Source organism: Suricata suricatta, chromosome 9, assembly GCF_006229205.1.
Source record: "Suricata suricatta isolate VVHF042 chromosome 9, meerkat_22Aug2017_6uvM2_HiC, whole genome shotgun sequence".
NCBI classification, from domain to species: Eukaryota; Metazoa; Chordata; class Mammalia; order Carnivora; family Herpestidae; genus Suricata; species Suricata suricatta.
In genome coordinates, this window is record NC_043708.1 from 40,224,358 (window position 1) to 40,243,929 (window position 19,572).

The 19,572-nt window shown below is 40.1% G+C and overlaps 1 protein-coding gene and 1 long non-coding RNA gene across 10 annotated transcripts in view; one reads left to right on the top strand and one right to left on the bottom strand.

Moving 5' to 3' along the window:
- The window catches only part of ARID4A (AT-rich interaction domain 4A), a 66,452-nt gene extending 61,253 nt beyond the window's left edge, over nt 1-5,199 (bottom strand). For 2 of the 7 annotated variants that reach the window (XM_029951073.1, XM_029951070.1), the window contains exons 1-3: nt 4,959-5,195; nt 3,820-3,876; nt 1,823-1,933 (exon numbers count right to left, since the gene is read on the bottom strand). In XM_029951073.1, coding sequence (XP_029806933.1) covers nt 1,823-1,933; nt 3,820-3,825 — 117 coding nt within the window. In that variant the 5' untranslated portion in view covers nt 3,826-3,876; nt 4,959-5,195. Of the gene's footprint in view, nt 1-1,822; nt 1,934-3,819; nt 3,877-4,397; nt 4,417-4,958 lie in introns of those variants that run through there. The other 5 variants (XM_029951074.1, XM_029951072.1, XM_029951071.1 and 2 more) reach the window with 4 other exon arrangements.
- A 328-nt stretch (nt 5,200-5,527) lies between these two features.
- LOC115303023 overlaps nt 5,528-19,572 on the top strand; it is a 28,496-nt gene continuing 14,451 nt past the window's right edge. For all 3 annotated transcript variants that reach the window (XR_003913771.1, XR_003913769.1, XR_003913770.1), the window contains exons 1-3: nt 5,528-5,800; nt 6,948-6,998; nt 9,481-9,563. This is a non-coding gene — a long non-coding RNA (uncharacterized LOC115303023). The remainder of the gene's footprint in view (nt 5,801-6,947; nt 6,999-9,480; nt 9,564-19,572) is intronic.

The window sequence follows — 19,572 nt, forward strand, 5'->3', positions numbered from 1 at the left end:
CTGTGAGCTCCTTGAGGGCTAGAATCCTTCTTCGTCACCGTAACCCCAGCAGTGAGCGAATGTCAATGCGTATTACAGGCACTTCATAAACGTTTGCTGAATTAGTGAATGATACAAAATTTATAATTTGAAGTGACTGCTGTAAGAGTTTAAAACTGCCTTCACTGTTCTTTATCAACAAGTTATAAAAGGTTCTGTCACAAAGCACTAAAAAAAAAAAAACTAGTATCAAACATTATTGCCCACACACAAGGTAAACAAACTAAAACCAGAGCTCTGCTGGTCCTTTATAAAGTCAGCCTAAATAATCATCTTACTATGTATTTCATACAAATAAATACTGGTTTTTAGTACAGATCCTCCCAAATATACAGGGTGATCGATCAAATGGATCAAGTACCAAAAGATGAAAACTGAATCCTATATAATGTATGTGTGATAAGACCTCCCAAATCACCATATTAACTTTAAGTTAAATAATGATATCAAGAGCCACAATACTAACTGAAAGTTTAAGTTCTCAAAGAAGTCCAAGTAAATATTCAGTAGTCAAATCCCATATAGCTGACATAGTAAAAAGGTCAAGTGAAACAAAGAAGAAATAAATGTCAAATGATATCACAATAATACTTGGAAGAAAAATTCCACCAGATCGAAATGTAAACAGAAATCTTATAATATTCACAGACAATTCTACTTATCTACCACACTAATCAGAGTTTTCTAGTTCACTGGTTCTCAAACTTCAACATGCAGCAGCAACACTTGAAGGGCTTGTTAAAACACAATCACTGGACCCTACTCCCAGATTCTGACTCCATAGGTCTGGGGTCAGGGCCTGAGAATTTGCATTTCAAACAAGTTCCCTCCTGGATGAGGCAGAGGCCTGGAGTCCAGGGCCACACTTTGAGAATAACTGCTCCAGTTCATGTATCAGTTCAACATATCTTGAGTGCCTACTGTATGTATCAACCACTAGTCTAGATGTTGGGGATAGAACAAGTCAAACATTTCCTCCTTTTATGGTGCTTCAATCTTGTAGGAAAGATCAGGTATATAAGTGAAAAGCAAACTGCAGAACTGAAAATACAGCATGATCTAATAACAACAATATTGTTACAGTAGGCACTGCACGGTATCTGACAGACCATGTATTTATTATCTCTGTAGTAGTATCAAAGAGGCCTTTCATGAACTTTCTTACATAGCTCTGTAATGTCAAACATGTTTGTAATAAGTGTGGATTACTTTTGTAACTTAAGTAAGCTTATTAAAAACATTTATACAGAAAAATCACTGGAATGAAACAAAAAAATATGTTAATAGTTTGAGAGGTAAGTGAGGGGTATTAATTAATCTTTCAGCACTTTTCGGTATTTCCAAATATTATACAGGAATAATCAAACGGGACTTTTTTTCTAGTCATAAAAGGACCTTAGAAATAAAATTCTTAAATCATTTTTAACATGGTCTTGAAAACAATCCCCACTATATTATTTTTCCTAATCACTTGAAATTGTCTCTACCTGAACATTACAAAAGGGGAGAACAGAGCTAAGTAAGCATGCCACAACAGAAAAGAGGCAAACAAAAGGAAGTCTCATGAACATGGTATTTTCAGAGAAGCATTTTGGAATAACTTCTCATTTTGGGTTCTTTATTTTTCAAGTCTTCATGTGCTTTCCCTATGATTTTGTATGTAACAGTGCTTCTTTCACATAATAATGATTCAGTAAGTCAAGGCATGATTCAGTACAATGTTGATTTGCAGTCTCCCCCTCCCCAACTCTCTTCAATCCAGGTTGCATTAAAAAAAAATTACCTTAACTTTTACCAGCCTTTTTACAGTCTTAATTTTTGCCTCACAGAAGGCACCTCGGTACTTGGCACTGACATCAGTTCCCACTGTCAGGTAGGCAGGCTCATCCGCCGCCTGATGAAAGAACATAAAATGTGAATGTCACTAGTACTTTCCCCTGCACTCCAACCTCAAGCCTCATTAAAATGTTCTGTATTTAAAGTAGTAAGAATATTCACACTATTGTTTATTACTAGCATTAATAATTTGGAAAATACTCCTTAAACAAGCACTTACCATTTCTTTACGGCATAAACTATATCCTGACAACAGAAAACATTTTAAGTTCTTAATAACTGCGAAGTATCAGTAAGCACATATGATAGTTTTTTTTTCTCCAGATATAAAATGTTTCAACAATTCTATAATTTATTTAAGAAATGAACACATTAAAGGGGGGGAAAAAACAGGGGCACCTGGCTGGCTCAGTAGAGCATGTGACTCCTGATTTCAGGGTGTGAGTTCAAGCCCCATGGTGGGTGTAGAGCTTATTTAAAAAAATAATAATAATAAAATTAAATTTAAAAATACCAAAAAAGACCTCGAAAACCAGAAAAGGTATATTCATAGTGTGACATAAAACTTTAAGTTATTCAGTTATGGCCTCTTGAAATTTTTGTTTTCAAATTAGAAGAAATATTGCTACTAAGATTAACACTAACAATACATGATTAAGTGTTTAATAATATGGCTACATTAAGGCAATATTTTTTGGATACATTATATCTATCTGCATAGATAAGAAATGAAGCCAATCCTTTTGATAAGGAAAGCATTATTTGAGAGACTCATTAGCTAAAAGCTACACATAAAAAAATCTAAGTCTAAATTCAGCTGATAAATCCAGAGATACGAACCGATGGCTCAAAATGTGGTAAAAAATAAGTTTTACTAAACACTATCTACTTTTAGCAAATGGCCAAAATCAGAATGATACATTGAAAGATGTGGGAAATTTCATGCTACCATTCATTTTAATCTTGATGGTAAGAGAATGATAGCTATTCTATCATTTTACCTATTGTTTTCAAAAGTTAAGTGTTTTCACATAGGCTCAATTCAATTGAGCTAAAACTGCTCAATGCAAAGGTAACAGTGTATACTTTAAAATGATACATTTTAAGTAGAAAATGATGTTTCCTTTTGCAGTCAGTCTTTCTAAGTAACATTAAAGAAAGTAACCTTGTCATTTTCAGAAGATAGCAACATAAGACAAACTTTAGGAAAATGCTGTCTTTCAGAGCATAATACATTGTTACAGTAAATGAGTAAGAAATCAAATACCTTCTAAAGTCAGTGCATTTACAAATAATGGAGACTGAAGAGGAACACTTTGGCAAATACCTGACCTGAAGCATTCAATGCCACCGGACTACTACCTTCCTTTCCCTTTAAACATCACATACGATGTTTGCTCTATTAGCTGTCTTCAAAAGAATGTATCTTTTCACGTAGTACCTACGTTTTAAAATATTTACTACAACGACTAAAGGTTACTAGCTTTGTTCACCTTCAAACATTTTAGCTACAAAATTTCACAGAAGAGACGAAATCTCCCTTACACAATCCACATATTCCTTCCTTAGAAAATCATGTTGGCATTGAGGAAGAAAAAAATATAAAAAAAAAAATCCCCCAAAGAACCAAAACAGGACAAAAGCTTTACTTCTGCAAAGGCTGCTGCCAACACAGGAAGTGTTTAAAAATACTAGCCCAATGGACAACAATGGAAAGGCTGCACCAGCCTTTCCAAAGTGCTAACTGCTTCAGAGAGGGGCCGGACTGACTACATTAGACACAATGATCATTTCTCACCCTTTCAACACGTCCTCATTTTCAGAAAGCGCTGCTTAGTAAAGGAATCAATTTTGAGTAGGAAGAAAAATGACATTCCATAGCAGCAGCCTCACGACAAGCAGTGTCCAGGGCACGAGGTTCAGAGCAGCGTTGACTCCACTTACCTTCATTTTCACCGGCGATCTGTGGGGTTCCAGCTCAGCGAGCTATCTCCTCCGCCGCTAGAACCATGGGGAGGGGAAAGACAGGCACAGGATCAGTCAATAGAGGGGAGCGACCCAAGGAAAGAAAGTAAACAAACGCCGGCGGGAGGGGCAGAACCCTAACCCGCGAAGGGAGACGGTCCCCCGGAGGGCAGCCAGGACGCAGGAGCTGGGGAAGCGGCGAGAACCTCTCCGGCGCCAAAGGGCAGCCGGTTCCTCCCCGGAGTTCGCCAGCGGCCCACCGCGCCCCCGCCTCGCTCGCCACTTTGACCCGGAATGCTCAACTCGGAGCCCCAGGTCGGAGCGCTCGGGAACAGGGCAGGGCGCCGTTTGGGCTTCCCCAGGTCCCCCCCAGGCGCGGCCACCGAGCTTTCGCGCGGCCGCCCCCCAGACACCCCGACTTCGGCCCGCGCCCCGCCTCCGCCGCTTGGCCCCCTCGGCCCGCCCCGGGCCCGCGGTGGCGGCAGCGGAGTGTCACGGCGCCATTGCTCTCCTTCCTCCGCTCTGCACCATGTCAGAAAGGAGAAGCGCTTCTTCACCGATGGGGCAGGGGCCTCGGCCTTCAGCCCGGAGGCGCGCGAGAGAGGGGAGCCCGGCGCGAGGGAGGGGGCTGGAGGGGGGGGCGGAGAGGAGGAGGGAGGTGGCCCGGAGAGGGTGTGGGAGGGGAGGGGAGCCGCACAGCGGCAGCCGCCGCCTCCTCCCCGCGCCCGCCTCAACTTTTTGTACAGCCCAGAGTGGTACCTGCCCCTGGCCCCTCGGGTCCAGCCACGGACTGCACAGGAGAGGACGCGCGGCGGAGTTGGGGGCCGGCTCCCCCAAGAAGCCCGCTTCTCGTTGCACGGAAGCAAACTTAGCGGCGCGGCCAGCCCCACAGCCATTTTCCCGGGGAAGCAGCCGAGGAGGAGGTTGCGGCGGCGGTTCCTGCAGTTGCTGCCGCTGCTCCACGACCTGTCCCTTCCCCTGCGCTCGCCGCACCGCTTGCCCAGCACCCTCTCCCCACCTCCGAAGCCTCCAACTGCACCGGGACCCCGGGCAGCAGCACGAGCTGCTACTGCCGCTTCGTCCACTCCGTATCCCTCACTTCCCTTCTCCCCACCTACCAACTGCGGGTGAAGTGCGCACTGTCAGCTTCCGAGCCCTCCGCCCCACTGACCCCTGGGGGCCCCCGTCCGCGCAGCACCACTCCCCGCCGCGGCGGCAGTTCCTGCGCCCGGTTCCCCACTCGCCCGATTTACTGCCACAATCCACCAAATAACAAGCTGTTGAGCAGACTCGCTTCTACACGAACTCCTATTGGCTGCTCATGACGCCGAAGAGCTTTGGATAGGAGCTCGCTACCTGCCGTCCTCATTGGATGTAGCTATGAAACTTCACGGATTGGTGCGAAAAACAGCAGGTAGGACATCTTCCACTTATGATTGGCTGTCTCCGAAGGCTAACATTACTGGAGAATTGGGTATTGAGTAAGCAGGTTTTGAAAAATAATTGGTTGAGACGACTCCGGATGTGCATGACTGAGCACTGATTGGTAAATTGAGGGGTCAGGAAGAGCAGTTCGGCACGAGGATTGGCGGCGAAGTGTCCCATGGAAACCGAACCCGGAGCTGCGGCCAGGATTTGCACGGGGGCGGGGCAGGGCCTTTCCAAGGCGCCTGCGCTAAACCGGCTTCTCGGCGCCATTTTGTCTGAACGGCGGTGGTCGCAGCTCTATCGTATTTTATGTTTCTGGCGAGATGAGAGCCGACTCTGTATCCTGTAGGTTCATTTTAGTGCGGCATCTATCCAGCGTTCACACCAGGACAGCACCTAGTGAAGGTCAGAGGAGTCGCGAGCCTGTCAAAAGGTCGATTGGAAACTGTGGCTGTCCGAGTAACAGGGGGATGGCGCAGCTTTAGCGGCACCGGCACCGGAAGTGGACGGGCCGCGCGGCGGCCATAGCAAAGTAAGTTCTGCCAGCGGCGGGGTGGGGAGCAGGGGGCGGGATGAAAGGGGGCGAGGCTTCCTCTCCCGCCGCGAGAGAAAGGGGCGGAGGGGACGTTCGCGTCTCTTTCTCTAGGCTGAGCCTCGGCACTCCCCTCTAGAGATTTTCTGGAGTCTCCTCTCCGATCAGTTCTTCCTCCCTTTGGAAGTGCGTTTCGGGAACTTGCCATATTCTCTACTCAAGAGCCAGCTCGGTGGGCGCCGCCTTAACTCGGGGAAGGCAAGGTGCTTAGACCCCCCTGCGTCGGGAGAGAGGTTTCCGCGTGCTCCTCACGCAATTAATGAGGAAACTGCCGAAAGCAGCGGGTTGTGGAATCCACCAGCTGGCCCAGACCCTGCTACTCTAACCTTAGACAAGCGGCCTCGCCGGTTAGCACGCAGCCTCTGCTACTTATTTGAAAGGAAAAAGTGCTTTTGTTAGGACCGAAAACACTTTAAATAAGAATATCTCCTTGGTAGGACTTTATTCAGGGCAGCCATTGATTTTTTTTACATTAAACATTTATTTAAACAAAACACATTTGAAATGGTGGAAATGGAGTATTAATTGGCGAGTTGTTTTAAAGAATGAAATAAGCAAATGTGAAATACCGGCGATAATCCACGTTGACTACGTTTACGCAAAATTAATACCTAACTAAAATTTTCATTCATTGCAGTGATTTTTCTCGAAATTACTGAGAAAATGGAGCGTAGCAGTTTTTGAGTGACCTGGTCATAATTCATACTGGTCTGGATAGCTGTTTAAACTTACTCTATTTAGGGGCGTCAGGGTGGCTCAGTTGGTTAAGCCTCTGACTCTTCATTTCCGTTCAGGTCATGATCTCAGGGTTCCTGAGTTTGAGCCCCACATCCGGCTTTGCGCTGACAGCACGGAGCCTGCTTGGGATTCTGTGTGTGTGTGTGTGTGTGTGTGTGTGTGTGTGTGTGTGTGTGTTCGTTCTTCCCCTACTTCTGTCTCTCCAAATAAATAAAAACAAACTTAAAAAGAAATTAAACCAAAGTCTTGTAATACCCCTGTTTTAAACGTTATTGTTGTATTGACAGGGATCCAGCCAAGAAAATGGTTGTATGATTTAATTTTTTTGTGGGGGTTTTTTTTTTGGCAGTTGGTCTGAAGAAAACAGAATTTCAGTGACATATTCTAAAGTATTACTGAGGTAAGTTTTAATTCCTGTAAAAATCTTTAGAATTGTAGACTGTCTGATCTTTAGAATTGTAGACTGTCGGGAAAAGCTTTACGGACTAGTGCTGTGTACCGGTAGAACCGTAAATCCAAAAAGGCAGAATGATGATTGAAAGAAGTTTGGTTTGACCAGGGGTTCAAATGAATCAGTATAATTAGCTTCCTGATGTGATATTGTAGAATGAAATCTCAAAATTTGTACATATTTATGAATTTACCCATTCATGTAGTTCCTATTTCTGGATTTTAAGTATTTAATATTTTTATCATAGGATAATATGAACATCTAGGGGCACCTGCGTGGCTCAGTTGGTTAAGCATCCGACTTCAGCTCAGGTCATGATCTTACAGTCTGTGGGTTTGAGCCCCCACATCCGGCTCGGTGCTGAGAGCTCAGAGGCTGGAGCCTGCTTGGGATTCTGTGTCTCCCTCTCTCTCTGCCCCTCACCTGCTCATGCTCTGGCTCTCAAAAATAAATAAATGTTAAGAAAGTTTTTATAAAATATGAACATCTTCATGATTTTCTTTCCTATTTTAAAATTTGGCATGTAGAAACGATATGGCAATAAATGTTTAGAGGGCTTGGTTTTTTCCTTAAGAAAATTATAAAACAGTATTGCTGAGCTTCCCAGGGGGTAATCACCTATAATTCAACTACCCAACTTAAAACTTATTATCTGATCCAAATAATGCATGTCAGTGAGCAGTTGGAAATTACTAGAAAGCCCAAAGAAGAAAAGACCAGTCTCTTGTATTTCTTCCACCAAAAGGCAGTTATAGTTTATGTTGTAGTTATACAGAGGGGGCTTTCTTTTTCATCAGTTTTGTTTTATAAAAGGTCATTTTAGTCGTGTTCATTTTGTCACTCATTTTTTTCTGAATACAAAACACTAGGAACCTGAGAAATATTTTGCCCATAAGGCACTTTTCATGGTTGCATAGTCTCCTATAGGGTAGATGTACTATAATTTATATAACTTTGTGATTTCTTAATTTTTCTATAACAACAGTGATAGGATTGATAGCCACATGCATGTTCTAGAGAAGATTTTCCTGAGAACTGACATCTGTGGCTAAAATGTGTAGGGGTCTAGATCTTTCTTTACATTTCTGATTATTTGAAGTAAATTCCTAGAAAGGGAAATATAAGGGTTGCCCATCAGAAAGCTTTGCTTTTTACCATACTCACATTTTTTGTTGTTGTTGTTTTCTGTTAATTTTATCCCCATTTTTTGGTTTTGTTTTGTTATGGGGTTTTTTTCCCCACTTAGTTTTAAATTTTCTCTCTTGGGTCTCTTTATTCAGATAGAATTATAATTTTAAAAATCAGTGTAAGAATTTTTAGGGGACCTTACATGTAGTATTTTAAAACTAATTTACTTTTCACTCTTGAATCAGTGAGCATTTCTGTAGTGGAACGTTTTGCTGCACAGAAGTGACGTTTAGAGGATACTAAAAACTACTGTTTTTATGGTATCGTTAAATTTATGTTTCCTCAAAGCCTTCCTTAAATATTTCCATCTTTTATGTGCATTTTCTTCGTACTTTTGTACCCTCACCAGACCCTTTATGTGTCTGTCGTCATGTTTGTTGCAGTTGTTAGGTTCTTCCCCAGTTTGAGACTCCACTCCCAGCGAGCAGCAGTTGAGGTTTTAATCACTGTTGTGTTTTCCTACCGGGTACATGATAGGTGATCTGTCAGTATTTCTTAGGAACTTGTATGCACTTTTATAGAACATGTGAAATAAAGCAACTTATTGTTTTCTTTAACAGTGATACTCTTCTAAGAACTTGTCATGTCCCACAGAAGCTGTTTTAGCCTTCAAATTTTTTTTAATGTTCCAGATACTTGTTTTAATATTGAATTGATTTGTAACTGCTAATACAATGTAGATTTAGAGAGCCCATTAAGAATCTTAAGGATTTTATGATTTCTTAGTGGAAGATGACTATAGGTGATTATTAACAGTCACTAAACCATCTCATAGGTATCAATGAGGGAAAATTAATTATGATTGATTTGTTTTCTGTAACCATTGAGTCCAAACTATTGGGATAATGTTCCCTACAAAAACAGAATCACAAAAATTTTTAATGGTGTTTCTGTGATGAAAAGCTATTTTGAAAGCAGAATGTTTTATTTATTTGGTCAAGGCTTCAAATGAGGCTTTAGCATTAGCTTTTTGAAGTAGTGTTTTACGCTGAAATCCCCAAATTAGAACATTCTTATGGATTTGTTTACCATTTATGTGGTTTGCATTTCTGGATTTTTAATCATGGAACACTATTAACATGATTTTTTTTGAGCCCGTGTTAAAAGAGGTGACAGAGATCTCATCAGCAAAAGTGTTTAGAAGTAAGATTTTTGTTTCTTTGTTTTTTAAGGAGTTTATAAAATAGCCTGTGTTCTGCGAACTGTGGCATACTCAAAACTAAAAGAAGTCTTTGTCTTTTAGAATAAACCTCATTTTGTGAGGAAATGAAGGAACATGTTCCAGTTTTAAAAGACCTGCATCTCCTGTTGAAAAATCTGTTTCTGGTATGCAGTTTTACTTATCTTTTATTTAGTAGTTAAGAACAGCTGTTAATATTTTATGCGTGTCACATATAGGTGCATCCTGAATAATGATAGAATTTGTTCCACTGTACAGTTTCTATAATGTCTTTGTTGAGAAGTAGAACAGATTGATTGCTGTGTTGACACATACCTGCTTTACTAATGGTTTTGTTATTTTTTGAAAAGTTACATTATTTGCTTATTTGTAACAAAGCTATCTTTGCAATCCCTGTGTGGTCTTTTGCCCTATTGGTATTCACTGCTGATTTTATGGCCTTGTGGACGCATAAATTACTGGGGTTTTTTCACCCATGACTCAGGCTAGAGTGATAGCGTGTTTTAGGATTTGCGTACAAGCTGATCTAGGGATCTGTTAATGTTCCTACATGGCAGGAATCTGTGCTAAAGGAGCTTACTGTTAATAAAAGAAAGAAGATAAAGATCTAAATCCTAGCTTGATAATAATAGATTTATCAAAGTTCAGTATATACTGAGATTTAATTGTTTTTTAAAAACCCAATTGTTATATTATGCAGAATGAAGTTTGTTAGTGATTATTGAAGGCTTTCAGGGTGAGTGAGATAGAATTGGTAAAATTAGAAGAAAGGAAGATCTCTGATTTTATTAGTGGATGGAAAGTTGTGATTAAGAATGTAATTAGGGGGCCCCTGGTGGCTCAGGTCAGATCTCACGTTCGTGGGTTTGAGCCCCGCGTCAGGCTCTGTGCTGACAGCTAGCTCAGAGCCAGGAGCCTGCTTCTGGTTCTGTGTCTCCTTCTCTCTCTGCCCCTCCCCCTCTCATGCTCTGTCTCTCTCTGTATCAAAAATAAATAAATAAAAAATATATACCTAAAAAAAGAATGTAATTAGATAAAGAAGGTTATGTTTGGGGAAGTAAGTAAACCATTTTGGAGAGAACGAGTGACTAAAGATTGCGTTGGGAAAAGTGCATGAGGCCAACTTGTCAGCATTTCTAGAATTAGCTTCCCATCAATTATATGGAGTGCTTGTCCTCAATATACAGGTTTGAGAACCTCCAGAGGGCTTTGAAAGCTGGGATGTGAGCAGAAAATAAAGGTTGTTTTGTTTTATTCTCAAATTCTAACGAATCACAGTGGAACTAAACAAAACCATCACTTTTAATCCCACTCTAACAACATTAGTTTTTTCTTAGCCTTTTTTTACATTTTATTTTTTAAAATATTTTTATTTATTATTGAGAGACAGAGAGAGAGAGAGAGAGAGCATGAACATGGGAGGGGCGGAGGTGGGGGGGGAGACACAGAATCTGAAGGAGGCTCCAGGCTCTGTGCTGACAGCTCAGAGCCCAGCACAAGTCTCGAACCCACAAACTGCGAGAACATGACCTAAGCCAGAGTCAGACGCTTAACTGACTGAGCCACTCAGGTGCCCCTGCATTTATTTATTTTTGAGGAACAGAGTGAGACAGAGCTCGAGCAGAGATGGGGCAGAGAGAGGGAGACGCAGAATCTGAAACAGACTCCAGACTCTGAGCAAACATTCAGCACAGAGCCCGATGTGGGGCTCAAACCCATGAACCGTGAGATCACAACCTGAGCAGTAATTGGACGTTTTACCGACTGAGCCACCCAGGTGCCCTACTTCAGTTTTTTTTTTTTTTTTAAGTTTATTTATTTTGAGAGCAAGCAAGAAAGGGCAAGGTGGCTGGGCAGAGAGAGGAAATAGAATCCCAAGCAGGCTCTACACCAGCAGCACAGAGCCTGACATGGGGCTCTAACTCAGAAACCTTGAGATCATGATCTGAGCCGAAGTCAAACACTTAACCAACTGAGCCACCTAGGCGCCCCTAACATTAGATTTTTTTAAATGTCCTTAGGCATATTTTTTATTATTAATTTTTACTTTTCTTCATTCTTTTAACATTGTAGTAAGTATTCAATGTGACCACACAGTCCCTGTTACAGTTTTGATGTCTGTAAATAGTCCATCAAACTGTTTTATTCTCAACTTCATTTTTGTATTTCTTGATCATTTAGGTTTCTGGTTTTTAAGTATTATGCTACATTTATCATCTGTGTGCATACAGTATTTTCAGTGTTTTGGACTGTTCTTTCAGGATTGATGGTCACCTTCCCTGTGCATTTAGCTACCTGCATTGGGTAGTATATAGTTATAATCATTTTTGTAAATTTCATAAATTCAAAATATATTGAGCTTTCCTTTTCCTTGTAATATTTTTGTTAACTAATGAATTGGGGACCTTTTTCTGTAATTTCACTTACTGGTTCTTAGTACTAGATAAGTTCTCTCTTTAAGATCTCTTATTTATGTATGAGCCTTGGTACTTTTTTAATTCTGTAAGTTTTTAAATAATATTTAGTGACTACAGATATTTTTCCTTATACATTTCCTTTTTAATTTTAGTTATTTTTGTTGCAGGTTTTTGAATAGGCACAGAGGGATATGATGTACATAAAATGTACTATTGGGAGATTATTTCGAAACAGTGTCCCGTGTGACTGAAGAAATGACACAGGAATTGGAAGTAGGGAGACAGTTAAGATACTGTTGCAGTATATCTGCCTGCATGAGACCAGAGTAGGACTTGGAGAAGGGGGAAGGAGTAAGTGAGCAAGAGATCGAGAGGGGAAAAAAGACTTGACAGTATTTGATCTCTACTTTATTATAGCAGTAAAGAAGAAAACAAAACACTCAGTTTTAAAGAACGGGATAGTTCAGAATGTTAACGAATTTGGTAGGTCAGGAAAAGCCACTGATGAGTAAGGAAGATGAAATCAGTTTTAAACATGCTAGTTAGAACTTGAAATGTCTGGTAAGCATTTCTTCTTTTTTCAAAGTGCCCATGAGGTCCCTAATTGGGACAAGGCACATGCCAGACCTTAACATTGTTTTCTATATTTTGATTTCTAATTCCATTCTTCTGTTAAATTTTAGTGGTTTCGTCAAGTATTTCCCTTTTTTTTTTTTTAATTTGTTTTGAAAGAGAGCATGAGCTTGAGTGAGGGAGAGGTAGAGAGGAGGGAGAGAAAGAATCCCAAGTAGGCTCTGTATTATCAGCATGGAGCCTGATGTTGGGCTCAAACTCACAAACTGTGAGATCATCAGTGACCTGAGCCAAAATCAAGAGTCAGACACTGAGCTACCCAGGCTCCCCATTAAGGCTTTCTTATTTCTGATTTTTAAAGTATAACTTAGCTGGCTCAGTTAGAGGAGCATGTGACTCTTGATCTTGGGGTGCTGAGTTTGAGCCACAGGTTGGGTGTAGAGATTACTTAAGGAGAAGTCAGTTCTTCATTATTGAGAAAAAATAGTTTTAAGGTAGCATCTTATAAAAATACATGTCTGCTTTAAATTTTTTTTAATGTTTATTCATTTATCTCAAGAGAGAGAGAGCTGGGTAGAGGGAGAGAGAATCCCAGCAGGCTCCATGCTGTTAGCGCAGAGCCCGACCTGAGGCTGGATCTCACAAACTGAGATCATGACCTGAGCCGAAATCAAGAGTTGGTTACTTACCCAACTTAGCCACCCCGACACCCATTAAAATGTTCAAATATATGGGGTGAAATATCTTTTCCCTCCTCTTTCTCAGTGGACTAAATTTTGTGTGTTTCCTTTTAATTTTAACAAAATACAGAGAGGTAACAGATGTGTGTGGAACATGAATGTTTAGCCAAGATTCTTTAAATATCTAAAATCCAAGTAAAGATGTTAATTGTCTTCTTTTTGGAAACCACTTTTATTTCAAAAGATGAAATTAAAGTGCTCAGTATAAGGAAGGGCTTTTAATAATTTGAAATATCAAAATATGGAATAGGCTCATTTTTGAGTGTTCTTCAAGAGGAAGAGCTTACTTTTACCAGTTTTTCACCCTTAGTGTCCCTGCCCTTTTTTTTCTTAGGGCTTTAAAAAATGTTATGTTTTCTGCTACTTAACAAGGAAAAAGTTATTTTGTTTTAGAAAAAACAAGCATTTTAAGTAATAGTTTTTTAATCAATCACAATATTACATTTTTCCCTTTTTCATTTTGATTTGCCTTTATTTTTTTTTAATTTTTTTAATGTTTTAATTTATTTTTGATACATAGAGAGACAGAACATGAGAGGGGGAAGGGCAGAGAGAGAAGGAGACACAGAACCGGAAGCAGGCTCCAGGCTCTGAGCTAGATGTCAGCACAGAGCCTGACGCGGGGCTCGAACCCACGAACGTGAGATCTGACCTGAGCTGAAGTCGGAGGCTTAACCGACTGAGCCACCCAGGCGCCCCTGATTTGTCTTTTTTAATTAGTCTTTATAGAACTTAATGGATAATATACGAGGTTATGATGTCTGACCCACTGTCTTATATACATCAAGATTCTCTTTAGGGTGCCTGGGTGGCTTAGCGGGTTAAGTGTCAGACTCGATTTTGGCTCCAGTCATGATCTCACGATTCGCGTTGGGCTCCACACTAAGAGATCAGTGCTGAGAGCAGGGAGCCTGCTTGGGATTCTCTCTCTGTCCTTCCCTCACTCCTCCCTTAATAAAAATATATAAACTTTAAAAAAGCTGCCTTTGATCTCATTTTAATAATTAGGTATTTAAAACTTTTCCCATCATATTGCTAGCTTTGAGTTACAAGACATAATCTTTTTACAGATTGAAGAAAAAGTAATACATTCAGAAATCTTTGTATATAAGTTTTCAGCATTTTTAATTTGTAATGAATATGTGGTTTTGTGTATGTTTTCATTGCTTTTTATTAATCCTTTAACTTTGGTACCTTTTATTTTTCAAAGATTAAGTGATTGGAGCTACTTACATAGGATTTAGGTCTTCTCCATGTCTCTATTAGAATGATAGCTTTATTTTATTTTATTTTTTAAATTTTTATGGGGTTTTTTTGTTTTGTTTTTTTTGAAAGACAGTTTGAGCAGGGGAGGGTCAGAGAGAGAGAGACGGAGATACAAAATCTGAAGCAGGCTCCAGGCTAGCCATCAGCACAGAGCCTGATGCGGGGCTCGAACCCATGAACCGTGAGATCATGACCTGAGCTGAAGCCAGATGCTCAACCGACTGAGGCACCCAGGTGCCCCAAATGATAGCTTTTAAAAGTAGTTTAGAGAGATGGAAACCAATTTGACAATAAACTATAAAAGAAAAAAAATAAAACTAATTTAGGGAGAGGGGTCTGGGTGGCTCAGTTGGTTAAGTATCAGACTTCAGCTCAGGTCATGATCTTGCATGGTCCATGAGTTCGAGCCCCACGTTGGCTCTGTGCTAACAGCTCAGAACCTGGAGCCTGCTTCAGATTCTGTGTTTCCCTCTCTCTCTGCTCCTCCCTCACTCATGCCCTGTCTCTCAAAAATGAATAAATGTTTTAAAAAATTTAAAGTAGTTCAGGGATAGCAAAGAAGATACTTTCAGCCTTAGAATGTGTAGGTGTGGCCGGGCACTTTGTGAGAGGGGTGGTTTAGAGCACATTTCTTAACTTCTGAGCGCCATCTGTAAAATAGGGAGAATATGAGTAGAGCCGCCCTGACGGCTTAGTATTCAATGAATACATGTAAAGTGCTTAGAACAATGCCAAATATTTAGGAAGCCTTCAGATATTAGGTGATGTTAGTGTGTATATTGCTATTACGTAGGATCTGTCATTTCAGCAGCTTTTAAAACAGTACATTATATTTCTACATAGAAATAAAACATCTAGACTCTTTGCCTCCCATTCTAGACCTGGCTGAATGTCGTATCAGTCTGTCTCTAAACTAATTTGCTACAGTCACACTAAAACTGTCATGGCTCCCTTATACTGACTCTGTGTTTTCCATGTTAAATTGTGTTTACTCATATTTTTCCCACAATCTAGAATGTTGCCCTATCACCACATATTCAAATTATTTTTTAGAGAGAGAAAAAGAGCACGTGTGGGAGAAAGAATCCCAGGCAGGCCCCACATTCAGCATGGAGCCCAACTTGGGGCTTGACCCCATAACACTAAGATCATAACTTGAGCCGATAATCAAGAGTCAGATGCTCAATCAATTTAGCCACCTGGGCACCCTGCAAATACTACTTTATGAGTGAAATTTTCCTTGATACCTCTTTAGATAATCTGTTCCTATGAATTTCATGTATTTCCTCTTAACATGATTCCTGTCATTTTTTATATTACATTTTAGCTTCTTTTTTAAAAAACTTTTTAAATGTTTTATTATTTTTTTGATACAGAGAGAGACAAAGTATGAGAGGGGGAGGGGCATAGAGAGAAGGAGACACAGAACCAGAAGCAGGCTCCAGGCTCTGAGCTAGCTGTAAGCACAGAGCCTGACGCGGGGCTCGAACCCACGAACGTGAGATCTGACCTGAGCCGAAGTCAGAGGCTTAACCAACTGAGCCACCCAGGTGCCCCTACATTTTAGCTTCTTACTCACTTACATGTCCTTCACGAAGTTAGGACATCCTTACAGATAGAGAACTATACCTTATCCATGTTTGTAAGTTGTGACCTGTCATAAGCATTGGCACTTAGGAGGCACTTATTTGTGGATTGGAAGTGTGTAAAATATACAGCAAGCTAAGAGGTGATATTTAATGGACAAATACATGCCAGTAAAAAGGTGCTTTGTCAGTGTTTGTAAACTAGGAGCCTCTTGCCTGATCAGTTTCTTAAAATGAGATTACTTGAGGTTTTAGGAATTGAGTCAGATTCAGTGTAGGGAGCAGAGCACTATGGGGATTATCCACAGATCAAGAATCATCATTGGAATGTTTTCATGCCAGTTTTTAAAATGTACTCTATCGAGGTGCCTGGGTGGCTCAGTCAGTTAAGCCTCCGACTTCAGCTCAGGTCATGATCTCACATTCGTGGGTTCGAGCCCCGCATCAGGCTGTGCTGACAGCTCAGAGCCTGGAGCCTATCTTTGGATTCTGTGTCTCCCTCTCTCTCGGACCCTCCCCCTCTCATGCACTGTGTCTCTCTCTATCAAAAATAAATACAACATTTAAAAAAATATATTCTAACCACCAGAGGGACTGGGGTTTTGTTGTTGTTATTGTTGATTTTTCATAGATGTGCCCACCCACCAATCTTCCCATGGTCCAAATTTTTGAAAAGTTTGGCCAGGACTAAGGGTACATCTGCTGCCAATTACACAATATACAAACCACCTGGCTCAGTCAGTCATTTCACTTTACAAATATGTTTTTCTTATCACCATTATACCTCTGGGCATGAAAATAGGGAGTAGTCAGACACTATAGAAGCTGGGTGAGATACTTCATGAGGACACTCATCTTTGGTCACTCTAATGTTGATAGGGTCTTGGCCTCCAGCTTTAGAAGAAATGGGAATGGTGGGAAGTGAGATAAGTTAAAATATCAGGCTCATATTAGGCATTCATGAAGCTGAAGTGGCAATTATGTTACTCTTAGCTCAAAAATTCTCAGAATTTCTACAGTAGTTCAGTGGGATGTTGGATTGAATAAGCCTCTTAATATAGGAACACTGGATTTGAAAACCGTATGTTCTGTATTCCAGTGAGAGCATGTTCTCCATTGGATGTGACCAGGGGTACATTACTCTGATTGAGTGTCTGCTTTTAGAGATACAGGGCTAGATATTTACAGCTCTTAGTACTTAACTTAAATCCAGCACTATGTTTTTCAAATAAGAATTCCTAAGCACACTTCTAATATCTGTGTCTGAAAGGTTAGCTGATTGATATTTAAGAACTCATGAGAATCTGAATCATTGAGGCATTGGCTCAATAATTTTAGCACTTAAGGAAGTTGCTGCTATTCCTTCCTATCCCATAGGATCAAAATCTGACAGAGCTTTAATGTCCTACCTACCTCACTGTTTTAGTTAACAGGCATTCTAATTGCTTTTGTTGTTTGGTAACACATATTTGAAATAATAGCTAAGGAAGATCACTAATTAATGTCATTATAGTGAAGTTTCTATTTGTGTATGTATGTGTACTGCCCACACACAAAACAAAGTACAGTGTACTCCAATATTTTCTCCTCTGCATTTTTTTTAAAGTCTCTTAGGACTGATAAAATTGATTTCGTGACTTACTATGGATCTCAACCTGGTTTTTGAGTGGGAAGAATGGACTAGATAATAATACCTTACATCATGTGTTAAACTATTAGTAGGCACTTTGATACACTGTTGTACTCTTAAGTGTGATAGCTTCAAAGTTAAGATACAAGTTGTTACCTGGAAATGCTTCCAGTGGAATTGGGGTGAGGTGGGCGGCAGCTGAAAGACATCATGTCAGTGGGGTGGCGGGGGAAGAGTTTTCATTTTCTTTTTGCTGGTTTATAGTATGTTTGGTAGTGTGGTCTTGAGTCTGCTCATTATAATGGCCCACTTAGGGATTTATATTTATTATTTATTTGTATTTAGGGCTACCTTAAATTCTATGGACACATAAAAATCTTTTCTTCCAAGTTGGTTCTCTCAAACTAAACCAAACAAGTTTTTGGGTTTGTTTGGTTTTTGTTTTGTTTCTGCTTTTAATATTTATGTTTCTTCATTTTATGTGCAGTCCTAAAACTGCCTACAGTGTTTGTATAATTTTGGTGGCTTAGATCTTGGTCAGACAGCACATGGAAGGGGATTTTTATACGAGAGAACAAAACAAAAATAAAAGCCATCTTCCCATTTCTTATTCCTTTATGTACTGTGTGATACTGCCCTTAAAACCTTTAAATTGCCAAGGGAACCTTGGTAACCAAGGCAAATTTTGTCTATTTTCCTCTCAAATGTGAAGTTCTGCATTTTATTACACAGTCACGAAAACCTAGTCTGTTACCAGTAAGTACGTAGGCCACAGAGCCTTCTCCTATATGCTGCCAAGTACTTCCTGTTTGTCAAATTTCCATTTAGGGAAAAGAATGGATTTAAAGTAGACGAGCCTGAGTTTATGTTTAAAGTATCTCTCCTGAGTTTCAGTTTGGAAGTTGACCAAATGTCTAGGTGAGGGGTGGAGGTAGCACATCATGTCTGCAAGTGAAGTCATATGTCAGAGAGCTTCATTCGGCTTTGTGTCCTGAAACAGAGGGTTGCCAGGAATGAAAAGAAACTTTTTGTTGTCAGAAATAATTAGTGCATGACTTGCCAACATTGTGGCTGCCTTTAGGCTTTCCATGTCAAATGTGTTTTAGTTACTGAATGAATCATTATATTGCCTGTGAGGGAAGTATCTATGTTCATTTCTAGTAGACTTTTCCTCTAGAAACACACAAAAACTTTCATTTAGCCACACATTTACTCCTTTTTCAGTAGGGACAGGTTAAAAGCCAAATGGTGATTCAAATAGTAATTGGCTACATTGTGAATGTTGAATGTCTTTGGGGAAAGAGTTAATTTCTTTTGCAACTAAAACAGTAAATAGAACATTTAGTTATATATTGTGAATTATCTCTTTATCTTACAAACTTTTAATTAGGTGTTAAAAACAATGTGTTAGTGGAACATATTTTCATTGTAAACCTGAATCCCCCCCTATTGCTGGTAAGGGACTCTTGTATTAAGGTTCTTTTGCAGTAGTAACACCAAGTTCTGTGAAATTTTCTCTGACCAAAGTAACCTGGCCTGCCTTAAGTCAGAGCTATGTTTCTCTTTCTTGATCAGTAAAATATGAAAGATGCAATTTAATCCTTGAGCACTTAGGCTCTTTATCTGCCCTCATATTGGAAATGTTCAGAAACCTGATGCTGAATCATAAGATATTCGAAACCATCTACTATGACATTTCTACCAGAAATTTCCCTTTTCATCATGTAGGTATATATTCCTATTTCTGATACATGTATTTCTTTAAAAATCCAGTGAAAAGTTTCTTCAGTAACTGACATGCCCTATAGTTTCATCCTCTTCCATTTTGCTCTGTAACAGAAATCTCCTCTCTTGAAACTGTGTCTGGTCTCCTTTTACTAACCTGTGTCTAAATCAGTGATTCTCACATTTTAGTCTATTCATAAGCATCACACCAGATATTT